The sequence below is a fragment of the Jaculus jaculus genome, chromosome 4 (genome assembly GCF_020740685.1).
Source record: "Jaculus jaculus isolate mJacJac1 chromosome 4, mJacJac1.mat.Y.cur, whole genome shotgun sequence".
Lineage (NCBI taxonomy): Eukaryota > Metazoa > Chordata > Mammalia > Rodentia > Dipodidae > Jaculus > Jaculus jaculus.
The window spans coordinates 156,127,696-156,145,979 of NC_059105.1; the positions used below are offsets into that span (position 1 = coordinate 156,127,696).

The 18,284-nt window shown below is 41.3% G+C and overlaps 1 protein-coding gene and 1 pseudogene across 2 annotated transcripts in view; both read left to right on the forward strand.

The window, feature by feature from the left end:
* Lmln (leishmanolysin like peptidase) overlaps positions 1 to 17,755 on the forward strand; it is an 83,847-nt gene extending 66,092 nt beyond the window's left edge. For both annotated transcript variants that reach the window (XM_045148530.1, XM_045148529.1), the window contains 3 exons: positions 4,031 to 4,161; positions 11,095 to 11,305; positions 16,335 to 17,755. In XM_045148530.1, the coding sequence (XP_045004465.1) occupies positions 4,031 to 4,161; positions 11,095 to 11,305; positions 16,335 to 16,435 (443 nt within the window). In that variant the 3' untranslated portion in view covers positions 16,436 to 17,755. The remainder of the gene's footprint in view (positions 1 to 4,030; positions 4,162 to 11,094; positions 11,306 to 16,334) is intronic.
* Positions 9,982 to 10,706, forward strand: LOC123460095 (annotated as a pseudogene).
* Positions 17,756 to 18,284: the final 529 nt, after the last annotated feature.

Genomic DNA, 18,284 nt, shown 5'->3' on the forward strand with positions numbered 1-18,284 from the left:
AATGGCTAGACCAGATTGTATTCCCACCAGCCATGTAGAAGGGTTCCTGTTTTTCCACATCCCTGCCAACATTGATGATCATTTGTTTTCATGATGGTGGCCAATCTGACAGGAGTGAGATGGAATCTCAATGTAGTTTTAATCTGCATTTCCCTGATGACTAGTGACATAGAACATTTTTTTAGATGCTTATATGCCATTTGTATTTCTTCCTTTGAGAATGTTCTATTTAGCTCCATAGCCCATTTTTTGATTGGCTTGTTTGATTCCTTATTATTTAACTTTTTGAGCTCTTTGTATATTCTAGATATTAATCCTCTATCAGATATATAGCTGGCGAAGACTTTTTCCCATTCTATAGGTTGCCTCTTTGCTTTTTTCACTGTGTCCTTTGCAGTGCAAAATCTTTGTAATTTCATGAGGTCCCAGTGATTAATTTGTGGTTTTATTGCCTGAGCAATTGGGGTTGTATTCAGAAAGTCTTTGCCAAGACCAATATGTTGAAGGGTTTCCCCTACGTTTTCCTCTAGCAGTTTCAGAGTTTCAGGTCTGATGTTAAGGTCTTTAATCCATTTGGACTTAATTCTTGTGCATGGTGAGAGAGAAGAATCTCTTTTCATCCTTCTGCAGATATATATCCTGTTTTCAAAACACCATTTGCTGAAGAGGCTATCTTTTCTCCAATGTATATTTTTGGCATTTTTATCGAATATCAGGTGGCTATAGCTACTTTGGGCTTACATCTGGGTCCTCTGTTCTGTTCCACTGATCTACATGTCTGTTTTTCTGCCAGTACCACGCTGTTTTTGTTACTATGGCTCTGTAGTATAGGTTAAAATCAGGTATGGTGATACCACCAGCCTTATTTTTGTTGCTCAGTATTATTTTCGATATTCGAGGTTTTTTGTGATTCCAATTGAAGTTTTGGATTGTTTTTTCTATTTCCATGAAGAAAGCCTTTGGAATTTTGATAGGGATTGCATTAAATGTGTAGATTGCTTTAGGTAAGATTGCCATTTTCACAATATTGATTCTTCCAATCCAGGAACAAGGGATGTTTCTCCACTTTCTAGTGTCTTCTGCAATTTCTCGCTTGAGTGTTTTAAAGTTCTCATTGTAGAGATTCTTTACTTCCTTGGTTAGGTTTATTCCAAGATACTTTATTTTTTTTTTGATGCAATTGTGAATGGGAGCGATTCTCTAATTTCATCCTGTGTGTGTTTGTTGTTAGCATATATGAAGGCTACTGATTTTTGTGTATTTATTTTGTATCCTGCTACATGGCTGTAGGTTTTGATCAGCTCTAACAGTTTGCTGGTAGAGTCTTTAGGGTCCTTTATGTGTAGAATCATGTCATCTGCAAATAATGATAACTTGATCTCTTCCTTTCCAATTTGTATCCCTTTTATGTATGTCTCTTGCCTTATTGCTATGGCTAAGACTTCCAAAACTATATTAAATAAAAGTGGGGACAGTGGACACCCTTGTCTTGTTCCTGATTTTAGTGGAAAAGCTTCCAGTTTTTCCCCATTTAGTAATATGTTGGCTGTATGCTTGTCATAAATAGCCTTTATTATATTGAGATATGTTCCTTCTATTCCCAGTCTCTGTAATTAATAATTAAAATTAAAATAAAAATTAATTTTATTTATTTTATTTTTTTTTAAAAAAAGAAAGTTTAGCAGTTTCAGCATATCTGTAATCTCAGCCCAAGGGTCCTGAGTTCCAGGCTCAGTTTGGACTACACAGCAAGGCACTGTCACCAAACTGCAGACAAACCAAACTTGAAAAGGCTTTGCTTATATAAATCTTTGGCCTTGTCTTGTTTCAAGTCACCTGGAAAGGGTTCTTAGTCAGGTCACTGCTGAAGGTGGTTCTCATTTGGTATCTAGTGATCCAGTGACTTTTTAACTCTAAGTCCTCCACATAATTAACCTGGATACTCTACACCCAGTCTTACTACCACGTTTCTTACGTGGGTTTGTGTGTGTATACATGCACTTTTGTGTATGCCAGTGGTTGACAGAGATGTCGTCTTCATTTGCTCTCCACTTAATTTTTTTTACTTTATTTTTATTTATTTATTTGAGAGACAGAGAAGAGGGGGAGAGAGATTGGGCACACCAGGGCCTCTAGCCACTGCAAATGAACTCCAGACACATACGCCCCACCTTGGGCAGCTGGCTTACGTGAGTCCTGGGGAATCGAACCAAGGTCCTTTGGCTTTGCATGCAGACGCCTTAACCACTAAGCCATCTCTCCAGCCACTCAACTTACTTTTTATTGACAACTTCCATAATAATAGACAAATCATGATAATTCCCTCCCCTCCCCCACTTTCCCCTTCACAAGTCCCCTGTCCATCTTATCCCTTCCACCTCTCAATTACTTTCTTTTATTGTGATGTTGTCTTTTCCTCCTATTATGAGGGTCTTGTGTAGGTGTCAGGTGCTGGAGGTCATGGATATCCAGGCCATTTTGTGTCTGGGAGATTGCACTATAAGCAGTCTTCCTTTGGCTCTTACCTTCTTTCTGCCACTTCTTCCACAATAGAACCTGAGTCTTGGAAGGTATGATAGAGATATTTCAGTGCTGAGCACTCCTCTATCACTTCTCAGCACTGTCTCCACTTATTTTTTTTCTAATTTTTTAAAAGATTTTATTTTTATTTATTTATTAGAGACAGAGAAGGGGGGGAGAGAGAGAGAATGGGCATGCCAGGGCCTCTAGCTTCTGCAAACGAACTCCAAATGCATGCATCCCCTTGTGCATCTGGCTAACGTGGGACCTGGAGAATTGAACCGGGTCCTTAGGCTTTGCAGGCGCATGCATTCTGTATGAAAATACAGGATAAATAAAAAATTGAAAAAAAACACCCAACAGGGGTCCATATTTTATACTGTAACTGCTCAAGTTAATGTTTTTTTTTTTTTAATATTTATTTATTTGACAGAGAAAGGGGGAGAGAGAGGGTGGGAGAGAGAGAGAATGGGAATGCCAGGGCCTCCAGCCACTGCAAGTGAACTCCAGACATGTGCGCCCGCTTGTGTATCTGCAAACGCCTCCACTTATTTTTTGAGACCAGGTCTTGCACTGAACCTCCTGCACACTGGTAACCCTAGGGATCCTTCTGTCTCTGCCTCCTCAATGTGGGATTTCAGGCACACACTGCCACGCCTAGTTTTTCCATGGATACTGGGAGCTGGGCCCAGGTACTCATGCTGGGTGGCAAACACTTCACTGCTAAGCAATCTCTCCAGCCTCTAGTACAGTTTTCTCACACTAATTCCTTTAATTGCAACACAGTTGAGTTTTCAGTCCTGTTTGTCCTGTTTGTTTGTTGAGGCTGCAAAGCCAACAGTCCCAGGTTTGATTCCCCAGGACCCACGTTAGCCAGATGCACAAGGGGGAACATGCATCTGGAGTTTGTTTGCAGTGGCTAGAAGCCCTGCCACACCCATTCTCTCACTCTTTTTCCTTCTTTCTCTGTCAAATAAACAAATTTTAAAAATATTTTTAAAACTTATTTACTTATTGAGGAGAGAGAGAAAGGCAGATAGAGAAAGAATGGGTAGGCCAGGGTCTCCAACCACTGTAAATGAATTCCAGATGCATGTGTTATCTTATGCATTTGGCTTATGTGGATACTGGGGAATCGAACCTGGGTTCTTAGGCTTTATAGACAAGTGCCTTAACCACTAGGTCATCTATCCAGCTCTTGTTTATCTTTTTTATTTGAAATTTTATGTTCAAAAGTTTGAATTTTTGTTTGCTTTTGGTTTTGAGCCAGCCTCACTCTGTAGTCAGGATCACCTGGCCATCAGTCCACCTGTTTCATCCTCTTGGGAGCTTTATGTATTTATTTAGTTATTTATTTTTGGGTGCTTTAATTATAGGTGTGAGTCCTCATGCTTGGTTGTTTTTGGAGACCCTATATAGTTTAGGCTGGTGATCCTCCTGCATCTGCCTCCTTAAAGCAGCCATATTTATGAACATTTCTTCGATTTCTTGTTCTTTTGGCTTGCTGCAGAAAATTTTAAAAACTATGGTGCAGAGAAGTATGGACCTCATTCAGTTTGTCTACTTCAGAAATCAGCGTTTGTCATGGAGAAGTGTGAGAGGAAGCTGAGCTACCCAGACTGGGGAAGTGGATGTTATCAGGTAAATCACATGTTTATAATTATACCAAATGTACAGTTTTTTTCTTTTTTTCCAAATATACAATTTTATGTTGTATTTTTTTTAAAAAACTAAGTTCTTTATTTCTTCATCTGTAAGAGATAGTAAGGAAGTGAGGGGGAGAGAGAGAATGGGCATGCCAGGTCCTCTATCTTCTGCAAATGAACTCCAGACACATGGGTCACCTTGTGCTTCTGGCTTACATGAGTCCTGGGGAATCGAACCTGGGTCCTTAGGCTTTGCAGGTAAGTGCCTTAACCACTAAGCCATACCTCCAGCCCTATGTTGTATTTTTTTTTTATGTTTTAAATTATATTTGATATATTTTAAGTAGATAATTTACTGTTTTGTTATATAATTAATTTGAATATTGGTGGTTTGAAGTATCATTTCTTTGCATGAAATTGCTTTTACTATTTGTATAAAACTATAATTGTTAATATAGTAGTAAGTTCTACAGTAATTTTACTTCTGGGCATAAATCTTTTTTTTTTTTTAATTTAATTTATTAGTTTTCATTTCAGTGAATACAGGCAGTTTGGTACCATTATTTAGGCTCATCTGTGATCTACCCCCTCCCATTAGACCCTCCTTGTTAATGAAAATGGGTCGTGCATTGTGGAGTTAGCCCCCAGTTATTAGTATGATAAATGTCTCTGCAAATCATGACCCAACATGTAACTCTGACATTCTTTCCGCCCCCTCTTCTGCAAGATTTCCCTGAGCCATGTTGGGTTCATTTTTGGTCTGCTTCAGTGCTGAGGTGTTGGGGGCCTCTGAGGCTTTGGCTCTCTGATTTGGTAGGAGTTGATTTTTCTCTGCGTTGATCTCCTCCCCTTTGTGCTGGTATCCAGTTCACAGGAAAACATCACCCTTGCTTATTTCACCAGTTGTCCTTAGTTTCAGTTGGGCCCCTTTTGAGGTATGTTGGGGCAGCTCTCTTCTTAGGATCTGCATCTATCTGGAAAAGAGAAGCAGATTCTCCAACGGAGAGTAAGTTAGCACCCGGAAAATTGAGATAACACTTACTTTTTTGATAGACAGTTTGATAGGTGTAGGCTCTTATACCCCGTGATTGGTGGTAGCTTGATATTGTAGAGTGGGCTTGTGTTTGGGTATGGTTCTGACTTGTTTCCCAGCTCCAGCTAAGGGTCTAGTACCACTGAGTGGATCAGTTAGCCAAATCAAGAGCAATTGATTCCTCACCATGGCTGTGTACCACTATTGCACTTGTGTGGGCATCACATCCCGTTATTTGTTGCTAATTAGGTTAAACAATGTGTTGCTTGGACAGATCTTGGTCATTTCCCCCAGTCGCCTATGTAGCGCCTTCTGGCACTAGACACGCTGACTGTCTGGGGACTGACTCTCTCCTGTCTTCCAGCCATGTCATTCCATTTTACGCGTCAGCTGTGTATGGAGTCTTCAGCAATAGGGTCTTATCACTGGCCTTTGGTGGGTCATCAAGTACTCTGACAGAAGTCTGTCATTGTTTTGGGAAACCTTGTAGGTTTCTCTGATCAAAAGCTCATTGTGGATGGTAGGCCCAAGCTGGAAGTGCGGGTTACAGGTCAGTGTCCACTAAGAAATTGAGGAAAAAGATAACTTATATACAAGAGTTAGAGAGGAGAGAGATAGAGGGGAGAGGGGGAGAGGGAGGGAGGGAAGATGTAGGAGATTTAGGTCAGTCTTGATCCTACCCTCTCCAGTGTCTTGTGGTTCAGATGTTTCCTGTAAGGGTCTAGTGAAGGTTCAGCCATTTGGTCTGTCTTTTAGGAAGTAGAATTTTATGGTACCATTGCCGTTTGGGTGGACATAAATCTTAAAGAAATTAAGGTAAATGTATACTTTACTTGAACAAATTGTTTTGTTTGTTTTGTTTTTCAAGGTAGGGTCTTGCTCTAGTCCAGGCTGACCTGGAATTCTCTGGGTAGTCTTTGGGTGGCCTTTAACTCACAGCAATCCTCCTACCTCTGCTTCCCAAATGCTGGGATTAAAGGCATGCACCATCACACCTGGCTCTAATTTTGCAATGGAATAATGCACAGTTTTATGTTAAAAGATGTATAAGTGTGCCAAGCCAGACATATAGCTCCATGTTTGAACACTAGCCTGGTATGCACAAGGCCCAAGGTTGAATCCCCCCCCCCCTTTTTTTTTTTGGTTCATTTTTTTTTTGTTTTGTTTTTTTGGTTTTTCGAGGTAGGGCCTCACTCTAGCCCAGGCTGACCTGGAATTCACTATGGAGTCTCAGGGTGGCCTCGAACTCACAGCAATCCTCCTACCTCTGCCTCCCAAGTGCTGGGATTAAAGGCGTATGCCACCACACCTGACGTTTTTTTGAGGTAGGGTCTCACTCTAGCCCAGGCTGGCCTGGAATTCACTATGTAGTCTCAGAATGGCCTCAAACTCATGGTGATCCTCCTACCTCTTTCTCCACCATGCCCAGCTCTTCCCATTTTTTAAAAGGAATATTACAACAATATTACACATTTTAGCCATGATGGCTCACACCTATAACCAACATTCTGGAGGCAGAGGCAGGATTGCCTCAAGTTCAAAGCCAGCCTGATCTACATAGCAAGTACCAAATCAGCTAAGGTTGCAGAGTGAAACCCTATCTTAAAAAATTATAAAAGGAGCCGGGCATGGTGGCACATACCTTTAATCCCAGCTCTTGAGAGGCAGAGGTAGGAGGATCGCTGTGAGTTCGAGGCCACCATGAGACTACATAGTGAGTTCCAGGTCAGCCTGAGCTACAGTGAGGCTCTACATTAAAAAACTAAAAAAAGTGTGTGTGTGTGTGTGTGTGTGTGTGTGTGTATTTTTTTTTTTTTTTTAGAGAAATAGGAAATGAACACACCAAGGCCACTATAGTCAGTACAAACAAATGTATGTGTCACCTTGTACATCTGGCTTGTTTTTAATTTTTTTAATTAATTTTGTTTTGTTTTGTTTTTCGAGGTAGAGTCTCACTTTCGTCCAGGCTGACCTGGAACTCACTATATAGTTTCAAGGTGGCCCCAGTGATCCACCTACCTCTGCCTCCCAAGTGCTGGGATTAAAGACATGCGCCACCACGCTTAATTAATTAATTTTTTTGAGAGCACAAGAAAGGGGAGAGAGAGAATTGGTGTGCCAGGGCTTCAGCCACGCCTATCAAATTCCAGATGCTTACGCTACCTAATGGGCATGTGTGACCTTCTGTTTGTCTCAACTTTATGTATCTGGCTTATGTAGAATCTAGAAAGTCAAGCATGAGTCCTTAGGCTTCACAGGCAAGTGCTTTAACTGCTCAGCCATCTCTCCAGCCCATATCTGGCTTTTTACATGGGCACTGGGGAATTGAATTTGTGTCCTTGGTGTTGCTGATAACTAAGCCATCTCTCCAGCCTTTGAGGCCTTTTTTATACAGGCATTAATCTCATCCCCAATTATTAGCTAATTTCTTCTCAAATTCTTCAATTCCTAATACCATATCACATTACAGATTTGGTTTCAGCAAATGAATTTTAGAGAAACACAAACATTAAGGCCGTATCAGTCCCTGTTCAAGATTGTCACTTTTCCCAGTGATATCCTTTTAGCAGTAGGGTCTACTCTGATATGACATTAGTCTCTGCTCTGATACCACCATAGGCTGTACTTCAGTAGCACAATAATTATACTCGAATATCACCATAGGGTCTATTCTAGTATTACAGGTTGCATGTAGATGACTCACTTCCATTCTCCTTTGATTTGCATCAGATTCTCTGTCATTCCTGATTTACACAACCTTGATAATTGTTTTGTTTGGTAGTGCTGGAGATGAAAGCCAGGGTATTACATGTGGTAGGCACTCATTTCTCACCACTAAGCTATGCCTTTAACCCCAGCGTTGACACTTGTGTTTGGTTGGTTTTTTGTTTTTTGTTTTTTTTTTTTTTTTTTTTTTGAGAGAGAGAGAGAATGGGCATGCCAGGGCCTCCAGCCACTGCAAATGAACTCCAATGCATGATCCCCCTCGTGCATCTGGCTTACATGGGTCCTGGATAACCGAACCAGGATCCTTTGGCTTTGCAGGCAAACACCTTAACCACTAAGCCATCTCTCCAGCCCCTGTGTTGACACTTTTTTTTTGTTGTTGTTGTTTTTTGAGGTAGGGTCTCACTTTAGCCCAGGCTGACCAGGAATTCACTGTGGAGTCTCAGGGTAGCCTCAAATTCATGGCAATCCTCCTACCTCTGCCTCCCGAGTGCTGGGATTAAAGGTGTGCACCACCACGATTGGCTATGTGTTAACATTTTTAAAGCTTTTAGGTCAACACTTTTCTAAGATGCCTCAGTTGTTTTTCTCATGGTTAAGTAAGAACACATTTTGGCAAGAAATATGACAGAAATAACACTTGTTTTCTCCTGGTGGTACATTCTTCTAATTTGGATCTTTCCTGGTGTTATTCATTTGTTGGTCTCTCCTAAGTTTCTCAAACTCTTGCATTACTTAACACTAACATAATTGCAAACCCTTCTCCCACTTGGGTTCATCGTTCTTCAGTATACTCAAATATGTTAGATGGTCTCTCAGTTTCATCCTCAGGAAATCTCAGGAAACTTGTGACTTGTACTAACGTGTGTGAGGATCAAATCCTGTAGCATGGCTGTCACCTGAGATCTCTGGTTGTGACCATCTTAGAGATCCCTTTGCTTCTCTCATAGTGAGCCTTGTGTCATGGATTTGTGCCATATTCTACCTTAGTTTCTCCTAGGTTTTGGTATAGTGTATCATCTAGTGGATCTTTTTTATTTTATTTTGTTTTTAAATATATTTAATTAATTTATTTATTTGAGAGAGAGAAAGAGGCAGAGAGAGAGAGAATGGGCGCACCAGAGCTTTCAGCCATTGTAAACGAACTCTAGATGGCATGCGCCACTTTTTGCATCTGGCTTACTGGGTCCTGGAGATTCAAACCAGGATCCTTTGGTTTTGCAGGAAAAGGCCTTAACAGCTAAGTATCTCTCTAGCCCTTTTATTTTATCTTATTTGAGAGAGAGGGAAAATGGGCACACCAGAGACTTCAGGCATTGCCGATGAACTCCAGATGCATGTGACACGTTGTACATCTGGTTTACATGGGTCCTGGTGAATCAAACTTGAGTCCTTTGGCTTTGCAAGCAAGTACCTTAACTGCTAAATCATCTCTCCAGCCCCTAGTGGACTTCTGAGAGAGTCCATAGAGAGAATAATTTCCATTCTTCACATATCTGAAAGCATCACTATCTTGCCATACCTAATAATAGCCGCTGTAGAATCTCCTGCTGGCCCTAAGTACTAAATTGACAGAAGAAAGATCAGCATGGGAAAGTCATCTAACTTTTTTAATGAAACTTTATATGACATAAGACCCTTCATGAAAATGTAAAGAAGTAGTAAAAAAGAGTCTAGAGAGATGGCTTAGTGGTTAAGGCACTTGCCTGCAAAGCCTAACTACCTGAGTTTGATTCCCCAATACCTATGTAAAGCCAGATACACAAAGTGGCATATGCATCTGAAGTTGGTTTGTAGTGGCTAGAGGCCCTGGTATACCTATTCTTTTTCTCTCTCTTCTCTTCTCTCACTCTCTCCTTCTGTTTTCAAATAAATAAAGATATTTTTAAATATAAATAAATAAGGCCCAGTAGGTGCTGCCCAGCAGGTCCCCGCAGCTGGAGACTGGTTGCAGCAGCTCAAGGTCTCTGCAGGCCACTGGAATCTGGTCCTAGTCAGAAGTGGCCTGCAGTGTCTGGTTCCCTCAGCTTCCATAGCTCTGGCACAGTCTGTGCAATGGGTGACTGAGAAAGGCTAGAAGTGGCTGCACTCCAGTCAGAGGAGTTATCTTCAGATACCAGTGAAAATGAAACTGGGCCAAATGAAGAGCCCCTCCTCCAAAAGAGCTCCCTCGTATTTGTCATTTTTCCAATCCACCCTGATATTTGGAAGATGTATAAGCAAGCCCAGACATCCTTCTGGACAGCAGAGGAGCTTGACTTATCAAAGGATCTCCCTTACTGGAACGCGCTTAAACCAGATAAGAAGAATTTTATCTCCCACATCTTAGCCTTTTTTGCAACCAGCGATGAAATTGTAAATGAAAATTTGGTAGAGCGCATTAGGACGTGCACGTTTCAGAGGCTCACTGTTTCTATGGCTTTTAGATTCTCATGGAGAATGCTCACTCAGAGATATACAGCTTACTGATAGATGCTTACATCAGAGATCCCAAGAAGAGAGAGTTTTTATTTAACACAATTGAAACAGTGCCATCTGTTAAGAAAAAAGCAGATTGGGCCTTGCAATGGATAGCAGATAGAAAGTCTACTTTTGGGACTTCACTGTGACTTTGCTTGCCTGATGTTTCGGTACTTAGTAATAAGCCTTCAGAAGAGAGAGTCAAGGAGATCATAGTTGATGCTGTCAGGATTGAGCAGGAGTTTTTAACAGAAGCCTTAGCAGTTGGCATCACTGGAATGAACTGTGTTTTGATGAAACAGTATATGCTGGGATTATAGGTGTAAACTACAATACCCGGTTTCTAATGACCATTTTCAGATATTTAATAATGTTGGAATCAATAGATTCTTTATAATTTGCCTTCCAGATTCTCTGAAATCAAATTGCTGATCTCAAGTTTAAGAAGTACTATTGCAGAATGGATTGCTTTTAGAACTTAAATATCTCATATTACATGAGTTAAAGATATGCCCACGTCCCAAATTGTGCTTTTTGTATGTGCTCTGTCTAAGATTACAGGTGCTTGCACTATAGCTCAGGTTTATGTGGGTTCTAGGGATCCAAACTCAGCACTTGATGCACTGATCCATCCCCCCAGTCTCACTTTCAGTAAATTTTAACATTTACCATAGAATCTTATTTATTTTTTTTCCCTCCTTTTTGAAGGTTTCTTGTTCTCCTCAAGGTCTGAAGGTTTGGGTCCAAGATACTTCATATCTGTGCAGCCGTGCTGGGCAGGTCCTCCCCATCCGGGTTCAAATGAATGGCTGGATTCACAATGGGAACCTACTCTGCCCTTCATGCTGGGACTTCTGTGAGCAGTGTCCACCAGAGACTGATCCCCCAGCTGCTAACCTGACTCGAGCTCTTCCTCTAGGTGAGTACTCTTACCATGGAGGAAAGATGACTTTCCTCACAACGGGGTTGAAATGCCCTTTCTTGGAACTCTGGAACACTTTGCACCTCCTTTGTTCTGCTTGCATTACTATGGCAGAATTCTTCCTGCCATCTTTAGAAATCTGAAGAGGGTAAATGATACATCTGGCCAATATAGCAAGATTGGGAAAGGGATCTCGGGAAAGAACCTGACTTGCTACTGATAATTCATTCAAGATTATAAAAGTAGGACTGGCTTAGCAGTTAAGGCACTAGCTTGCAAAGCCAAAGGACCCAATTCATTTTCCCAGGCCCCACGTAAGCCAAATGCATAAGGGAGCTTTTATGGTTTGTTTGTAGGGGCTAAAGGCCCTGGCATGTCCATTCTTTCTACATATCTTTCTCTCAAATAAATTAATTGAATAAATAAATAAATACTCCTCTCCTTGCAAATACACAAATAAAAAAATTTAATTATAAATGTGGATGTTATATCTGTTCCCCCCCCCCGCCCCAAAGGTAGGGTTTCACTCTAGCCCATGCTAACATATGTAGTCTCAAGCTGGCTTTGAACTCAGTCCTCTTACCTTTGCCTCCTGAGTTGGCATTAAAGTTGTGTGCCACCACACTGGCTTTTTTTTTTTATTGTTTTATTTATTTATTTTACATCTATTCATTTTGAAACAAAATAGTAAACAAAATTCTGCTTAGCCTCCCAAGTGCCTGCAGGCTTCTGATGTCTGTTTGACAGAGATTCAAGCCAAAGTATTTAACAATTTTAGAATCTATAGAATTTTTTTATAATTTGGATTCCAAGGTTTTTGAATTCTGATAGCTGAACTCAACTAAATGCAAAAATGAATAAATATACTTTAGTTATAAGTAGATGAGATAGAAGTAAGGGAAAGGATACTCAAAAAGTAATTGATATCTCCACAAAGAAAAGGTACAAGACATAAATACTTGTACAGAGTAAGATGGAAAGTCATTGGCTTGTAAGGTGGGTTTTTTTTTAATTTTTTTGTTTTTTTATGTTTATTTATTTATTTGAAAGTGACAGACAGAGAAAGAGGCAGAGAGAGATAGAGAGAGAATGGGCACACCAGGGCTTCCAGCCACTGCAAACGAACTCCAGACACCTGCGCCCCTTGTGCATCTGGCTAACGTGGGTCCTGGGGAATCGAGCCTCGAACTGGAGTCCTTAGGCTTCACAGGCAAGCGCTTAAGCACTAAGCCATCTCTCCAGCCCGACAAGGTGGTTTTACTAAAGGGTATTACAGGTTGAAAATCTCTTCTCTGCAGTGCTGTACTGGAATTGTTTTGGAATATTTGAATGTTGTCCTGGAAATAATTTAGAATATTTACATATATACTGGTCTCATCTTTGGGATGAGACCAAGTATAAACACAAAATTCATTGATATTTCACATATACCTTATACAAATAGCCTGATGGTAGTTTGATGCAGTATTTTTAGTATACCTGTGTCTTGACTTTGACTGAACACAAGGTAAGATGGGAATTTTTCATGTGTTGGGTCTTGTCTGTACCTGGAAAATTTTGGATTTCAAACTTGTGAATTAGGGATACTTAATTCTTACATTCAATATATGAGACTCAAGACAGTAGAATGGAGACCAGAAATTGAAGTTTTAAGGAGACAAATTCCAATTGAGTCCTCTAGAACTGGGAGGCTTTGGAAAAGTGCATTCCTTATTGCGTGTATTCACACTGAGGTGTGAACCCACCACTAAGAGAATTTATAAATTTATGAGTTTGTAATTTAAACTGAGATTTACCGATCTGTGTGATTTGATGGCAATTTATCCTTATAGAATATTAACAATAAAAATTTTACTCAGAACCAGGTGTGGTGGCACACGCCATTAATCCCAGCACTTGGGAGGCAGAAGTAGGAAGACCACTGTGAGTTTGAGACCACTCTGAGACTACATAGTGAATTCCAGGTCAGCCTGTGCTAGAGGGAGACCTTACCTCAAAAAAAACAAAAATAAAAAAATTTACTCATTTTTTTTTTAATTGTCAATATGTTAAAAATTAAATTACCCTTTCTTTGCCTGTGCCATGCTATGGATATGGTCCTAGATTTAACTATAACTGTCTACATCCAAGAAGTTATTTCTATTTAAAAAGTTGAAGGGCTGGAGAGATGGCTTAGTGGTTAAGGCGCATGCCTGCAAAGCCTAAGGATCCAGGTTCAATTCTCCAGGTCCCATGTAAGCCAGATGCACATGGTGGCACCTGCATCTGGAGGTCGTTTGCAGTGGCTGAAAGCCCTGGCCGGCCCATTCTCACTCTGTAGCTCTCTTTCTCTCTCTCTCTCTCTCTCTCTCTCTCTCTCCCTCTCTCTCTCTCCCCTCCTTCTCCCTCTCCCTCTCCCTCTCTAATAAATAAACAAAACTTAATCTTTTAAAAAAATTAAAATATTTAAGCCAGACATGGTGGCACAAGCCTTTAATCCTAGCACTCAGGAGGTAGAGGTTGGAGGATGACCAGGAGTTCAAGGCCAGCCTGATTCTATATAGTGAATTCCGTGTTAACATATGCTAGAGTAAGACTCTGCCTTGAAAAAAAAAACTTTATTGCCCACCACATTTATAAAAATATTTGATACTTTAAATGTACAATTATCACCTCTAATCTAGCTGTCTTATGAAATAAAGTATTTTTTAGTTATTAAAACTATTAATATGCTAGGCGTGGTGACACACACCTTTAATCCCAGCACTTTGGGAGGTGGAGGTAGGAGGATTGCTATGAGTTCAAGACCAGCCTGTGAGATAGTGAATCCCAGATCAGCCTGAGCTAGAGCAAGACCCTGCCTCGATAAACCAAAAAAAAAAAAAAAAAAAAATTATTAATATGCCAGGTGTAGTTTCTCACACCTTTAATCCCAGCACTCAGGATGCAGAGATAGGAGGTTTGCTGTGAGTTTAAGGCCACTCTGAGACTACATAGTGAATTCTATGTCAGCCTCGGCTAGAGTGAGACCCTGCCTCAAAAATGAAGCAAACAAACACAAAACTATTAATATTAAAACCACTGGAGAGATGGCTTAGCGGTTAAACACTTGCCTGTGAAGCCTAAGGTCCTGGTTCCAGGCTCAATTGCCCAGGACGTACGTAAGCCAGATGCACAAGCAGGTGCATGCATCTGGAGTTCTTTTAGAGTGACTGGAGGCCCTGGCGCACCCATTCTCTCTCTCTCTCTCTATGCCTCTTTCTCTCTCTGTTGCCCTCAAATAAATAAAAACAACAACAACAATTAAAAAGGCATGTACCATCATGCCCAGCAATAAAAAAAAAAAAGAAAACTTTAAAATATATATATAAAGGGCTGGAGAAATGGTTTAGCAGTTAACGTCCTTGCCTGCAAAGCCAGAGGACCCAGCTTCAATTCCCCAGAACCCACATAAACCAGATGCACAAGGGGGCACATGCATTTGAGTTCATTTGCAGTGGCTGGAGGCCATGGTGCGCCCCTGCCCCTCTCTCTCTATGCCTGTTTCTCTATCTCTTTCTGTCAAACAAATACATTAGAAATTAATATTACCAACAGTATTTAACTGGGCATGGTGATGTATGCCTATAATCCCAACACTTGGGAGGTAGAAACAGGAAGCTTATGAGTTCAAGGTCAACCTCACTCATATAGCTAGTTTGAGGTCAGCCGGGGCTACATGAGTCTTTGTCTCGTAAATACCCTGCTAACATTCTGGAAGCAGTGTAAAATGATATTCATGTACCCAAACTCTTTGTTGTTGTTGTTGTTTTTAGTCAATTTGTTCCATGCCTCCTTACAAGTTGTATCTTTCAGAATATTCTCACCTTCTGGGCTGGGAGTCTGATTCAGTCAGTAAAGTGTTTGCCATGCAAGCATGATAGCCTGGCTCAGATCTTAGCTCCCACATAAAAACTGTGTGCAGAGGTGTGCCCCTGACATTTTAGTGCTTGAGAGGTAAGGGGATCTCTGTGGCTTGTCTGGCCAAATCAGTTCAGTTCAGAGAGATCCTGCCTCATATAACAAGGTAGAGAGTGACTAATGAAGACACCCAGTGTTGCCCTCTGGCCTCCACATTCCACACATGCACATGTACACCTGCACTCACACACAAATGTACCATATGCATATAAGCGTGTGAACATGCAACACATTTTCTTCCGCATATATGCTATTATTCTTAAATATTAATATTTTATTTATGTATGTATTTATGAGAGAGAGAGGAAGAGAAAAACAGAGAATGGGCATGCCAGAGCCTCTAGCCACTGTAAACAAACTCCAGACACATGCACTACCTTGTGCATCTGACTTACATGGGTACTGGAATTGAACCTGGGTGCTTAGACTTTGCAGGAAAGCACCTTAACCACTAATCCATTTGTCTAGCCCTTAAATATTTTATTTATTTATTTATTTATTTGAGAGTGTGTGTGAGGGAGCAACAGAAAGAGAGAAAGGGACAGAGAATGGGTGTGCCAAGGCCTCTAGCCACTGCAAAAGAACTCCAGACACATGTATAACCTCATACATCTGGCTTACATGGGCACTAGGGAATTGAACTCTGGTTCTGAGGCTTTCCACACAAGTGCCTTAACCACTGAGCCATCTCTTCTGCTCACTCTTCTTCTAATACTTTCCCCCTCCCTCCCTCCCTCTCTCCCTCTCTTCTTTCTCTCTCTCTCTCTCTCTCACCCACACACACACTGAGCTGGGCATGGTGGCCAGCCTGAGACTACATAGTTAGCTGGAGAAAGAGGGAGAGTATGTGTGGGTGTGCCAGGGCCTCCAGCCACTGCAGACAAACACCAGTTCCGTGCTCCCCCTTGTGCATCTGGCTAACATGGGTCCTGGGGAATTGAACCTTTTGGCTTCGCAGGCAAACGCCTTAACCGCTAAGCCATCCCTCCAGCCCTCTGTGCATCTTCTAATCACCACCTTTACTCATTTGTCAGTGTTTCATTGATACGTCTATAGAAAGTCATTATGTTTTTGTTTTCATCCCTAGATCTCTGTTCCTGTTCCTCTAGCCTAGTGGTCACCCTCTGGCTTCTGCTAGGAAATCTGTTTCCTCTGCTGGCTGGATTTCTTCTGTGTGTATGGCACTAGGAATGTAGAAGTGATGCTGCTTTATGTCATGTTCCTGTGAACACAGCACAACTCTGAGTGAATGCCAACCTATACAGATGGTGGTAAAGGCATTCCTGACTCTGGCTTGGATGTGCTGACCACACTCCAACTTGAAGCAGTGTTCCAGGCAACCACTCGTCAGCTACACAGTCGACTCGGAGCTCGGAGAAAAGGAGTCACAAGTCACCAAGTCCCTTTATTTTTCAGGATTTATAATCTCCTAGAAGTTCTCCTTTGAATACAGGACAGCTAGTGGATTTTCAGAATGACACATACCTCAGCATTTTCATTGAGAGACAGTGATGGGGAAGTTCATCAACACTGCAATAACTTGAATAGCAGCTCATTGTTAAAAGATTTTAAGTTGTGAAGCCGGGCGTGGTGGCGCACGCTGAAGGCAGAGATAGGATTGCTGTGAGTTCCAGGCCAGCCTGAGACTACATAGTGAATTCCAGTTCAACCTGAGTTAGAGTGACACCCTACCTCAAAAAACCAAAAAGGAGAAAAAAAGATTTTAAGTTGTGGATTCCATCCTCAAAAGTACAGAAAATAGAAGCTCGGTGTGGAGGCACACGCCTTTAATCCCAGTACTTGGGAGGAAGAGGTAGGAGGATCACTGTGAGTTCCAGGCCTGCCTGATACTACATAGTGAATTCCAGGTCAGCCTGGGCTAGAGTGAGACCCTACCACAAAAAAAGCACAGAAAATAATAATTGAGACTTCAGATTTTTGCATCACCATTATGCTTATATTGAATTAAGTGGCTGTTGATGACATACTAGTCATTATTCTGAAAACTTGAAGAATTTTCAGGAAACTATTGCTGAATCTTATGATTTAATCATGCCTACTCCCCCTTGCCCCCCAGGTAGAGTTTCACTCTGGCCCAGGCTGACCAGGAATTCACTATGTAGTCTCTAGGGGGCCTCAAACTCATGGTCATCTTCCGACCTCTGCCACCTGAGTGCTGGGATTAAAAGCAGGTGCCACTACACCTGGCTCATGCTTACCTATTTTTTGCCAGCCATGTGGCAGTTTACTACTGAACTGTGGACAGCGTGTTATTGCTCCTCTCTACTCACGCATCTTCATCTCAGCTCAACTACCGCTTATTTTCCTCATCAATTTACTCATAACTTAAAAATACGGAACTAGAGAGAGTAAAATACACTTGAAGACATTACAAACAGAAAAACAAAATTGTATGTTTTTCAGGTTAGTTTCGTTTTGTTTTGTTTTTCCAGGTAGGGTCTCAAAGTAGCCCAGGCTGATGTAGAATTCACTCTGTAGTGTCAAGATGGCCTCAAACTCCAATTGATCCTCCTACCTCAGCCTCCTGAGTGCTGGCTTTAAAGGTGTGTGCTACCACATCTGGCAGAGAGAGAGAAAATGGGCACACCAGCGCCTCTGGCTGTGGCAAAAAAAAAACCAAAAAAAAACCTCCAGATGCATACTCCACTGTGTGCATCTGGCCTTATGTGGGTACTGGGGAATTGAACTCAGGTAGTTAGGCTTTACAGGCAAGCAACTTAACCACAGAGCCATTTCTCCAGCCCTTCAAGTAATTTAAAATATTTTTATTTATTTGCAACCAGAGAGAGAGAGAGAGAGAAGAGAAACAGAATGGGCACCTAAGAGCCTCTAGCCACTGCAGATGAACTCCAGGTGCATGCACCACTCTGTGCATCTGGCTTTACATGGATACTGGGAAATTGAACTCAGTTGTTAGGTCTTGCAGGCAATGCCTTAACCACTAAACCATCTCTCCAGCCCTCAAGTCATTTTTTTTGTTGTTTTGTTTTTGTTTTTCAAGGTAGGGTCTCACTGT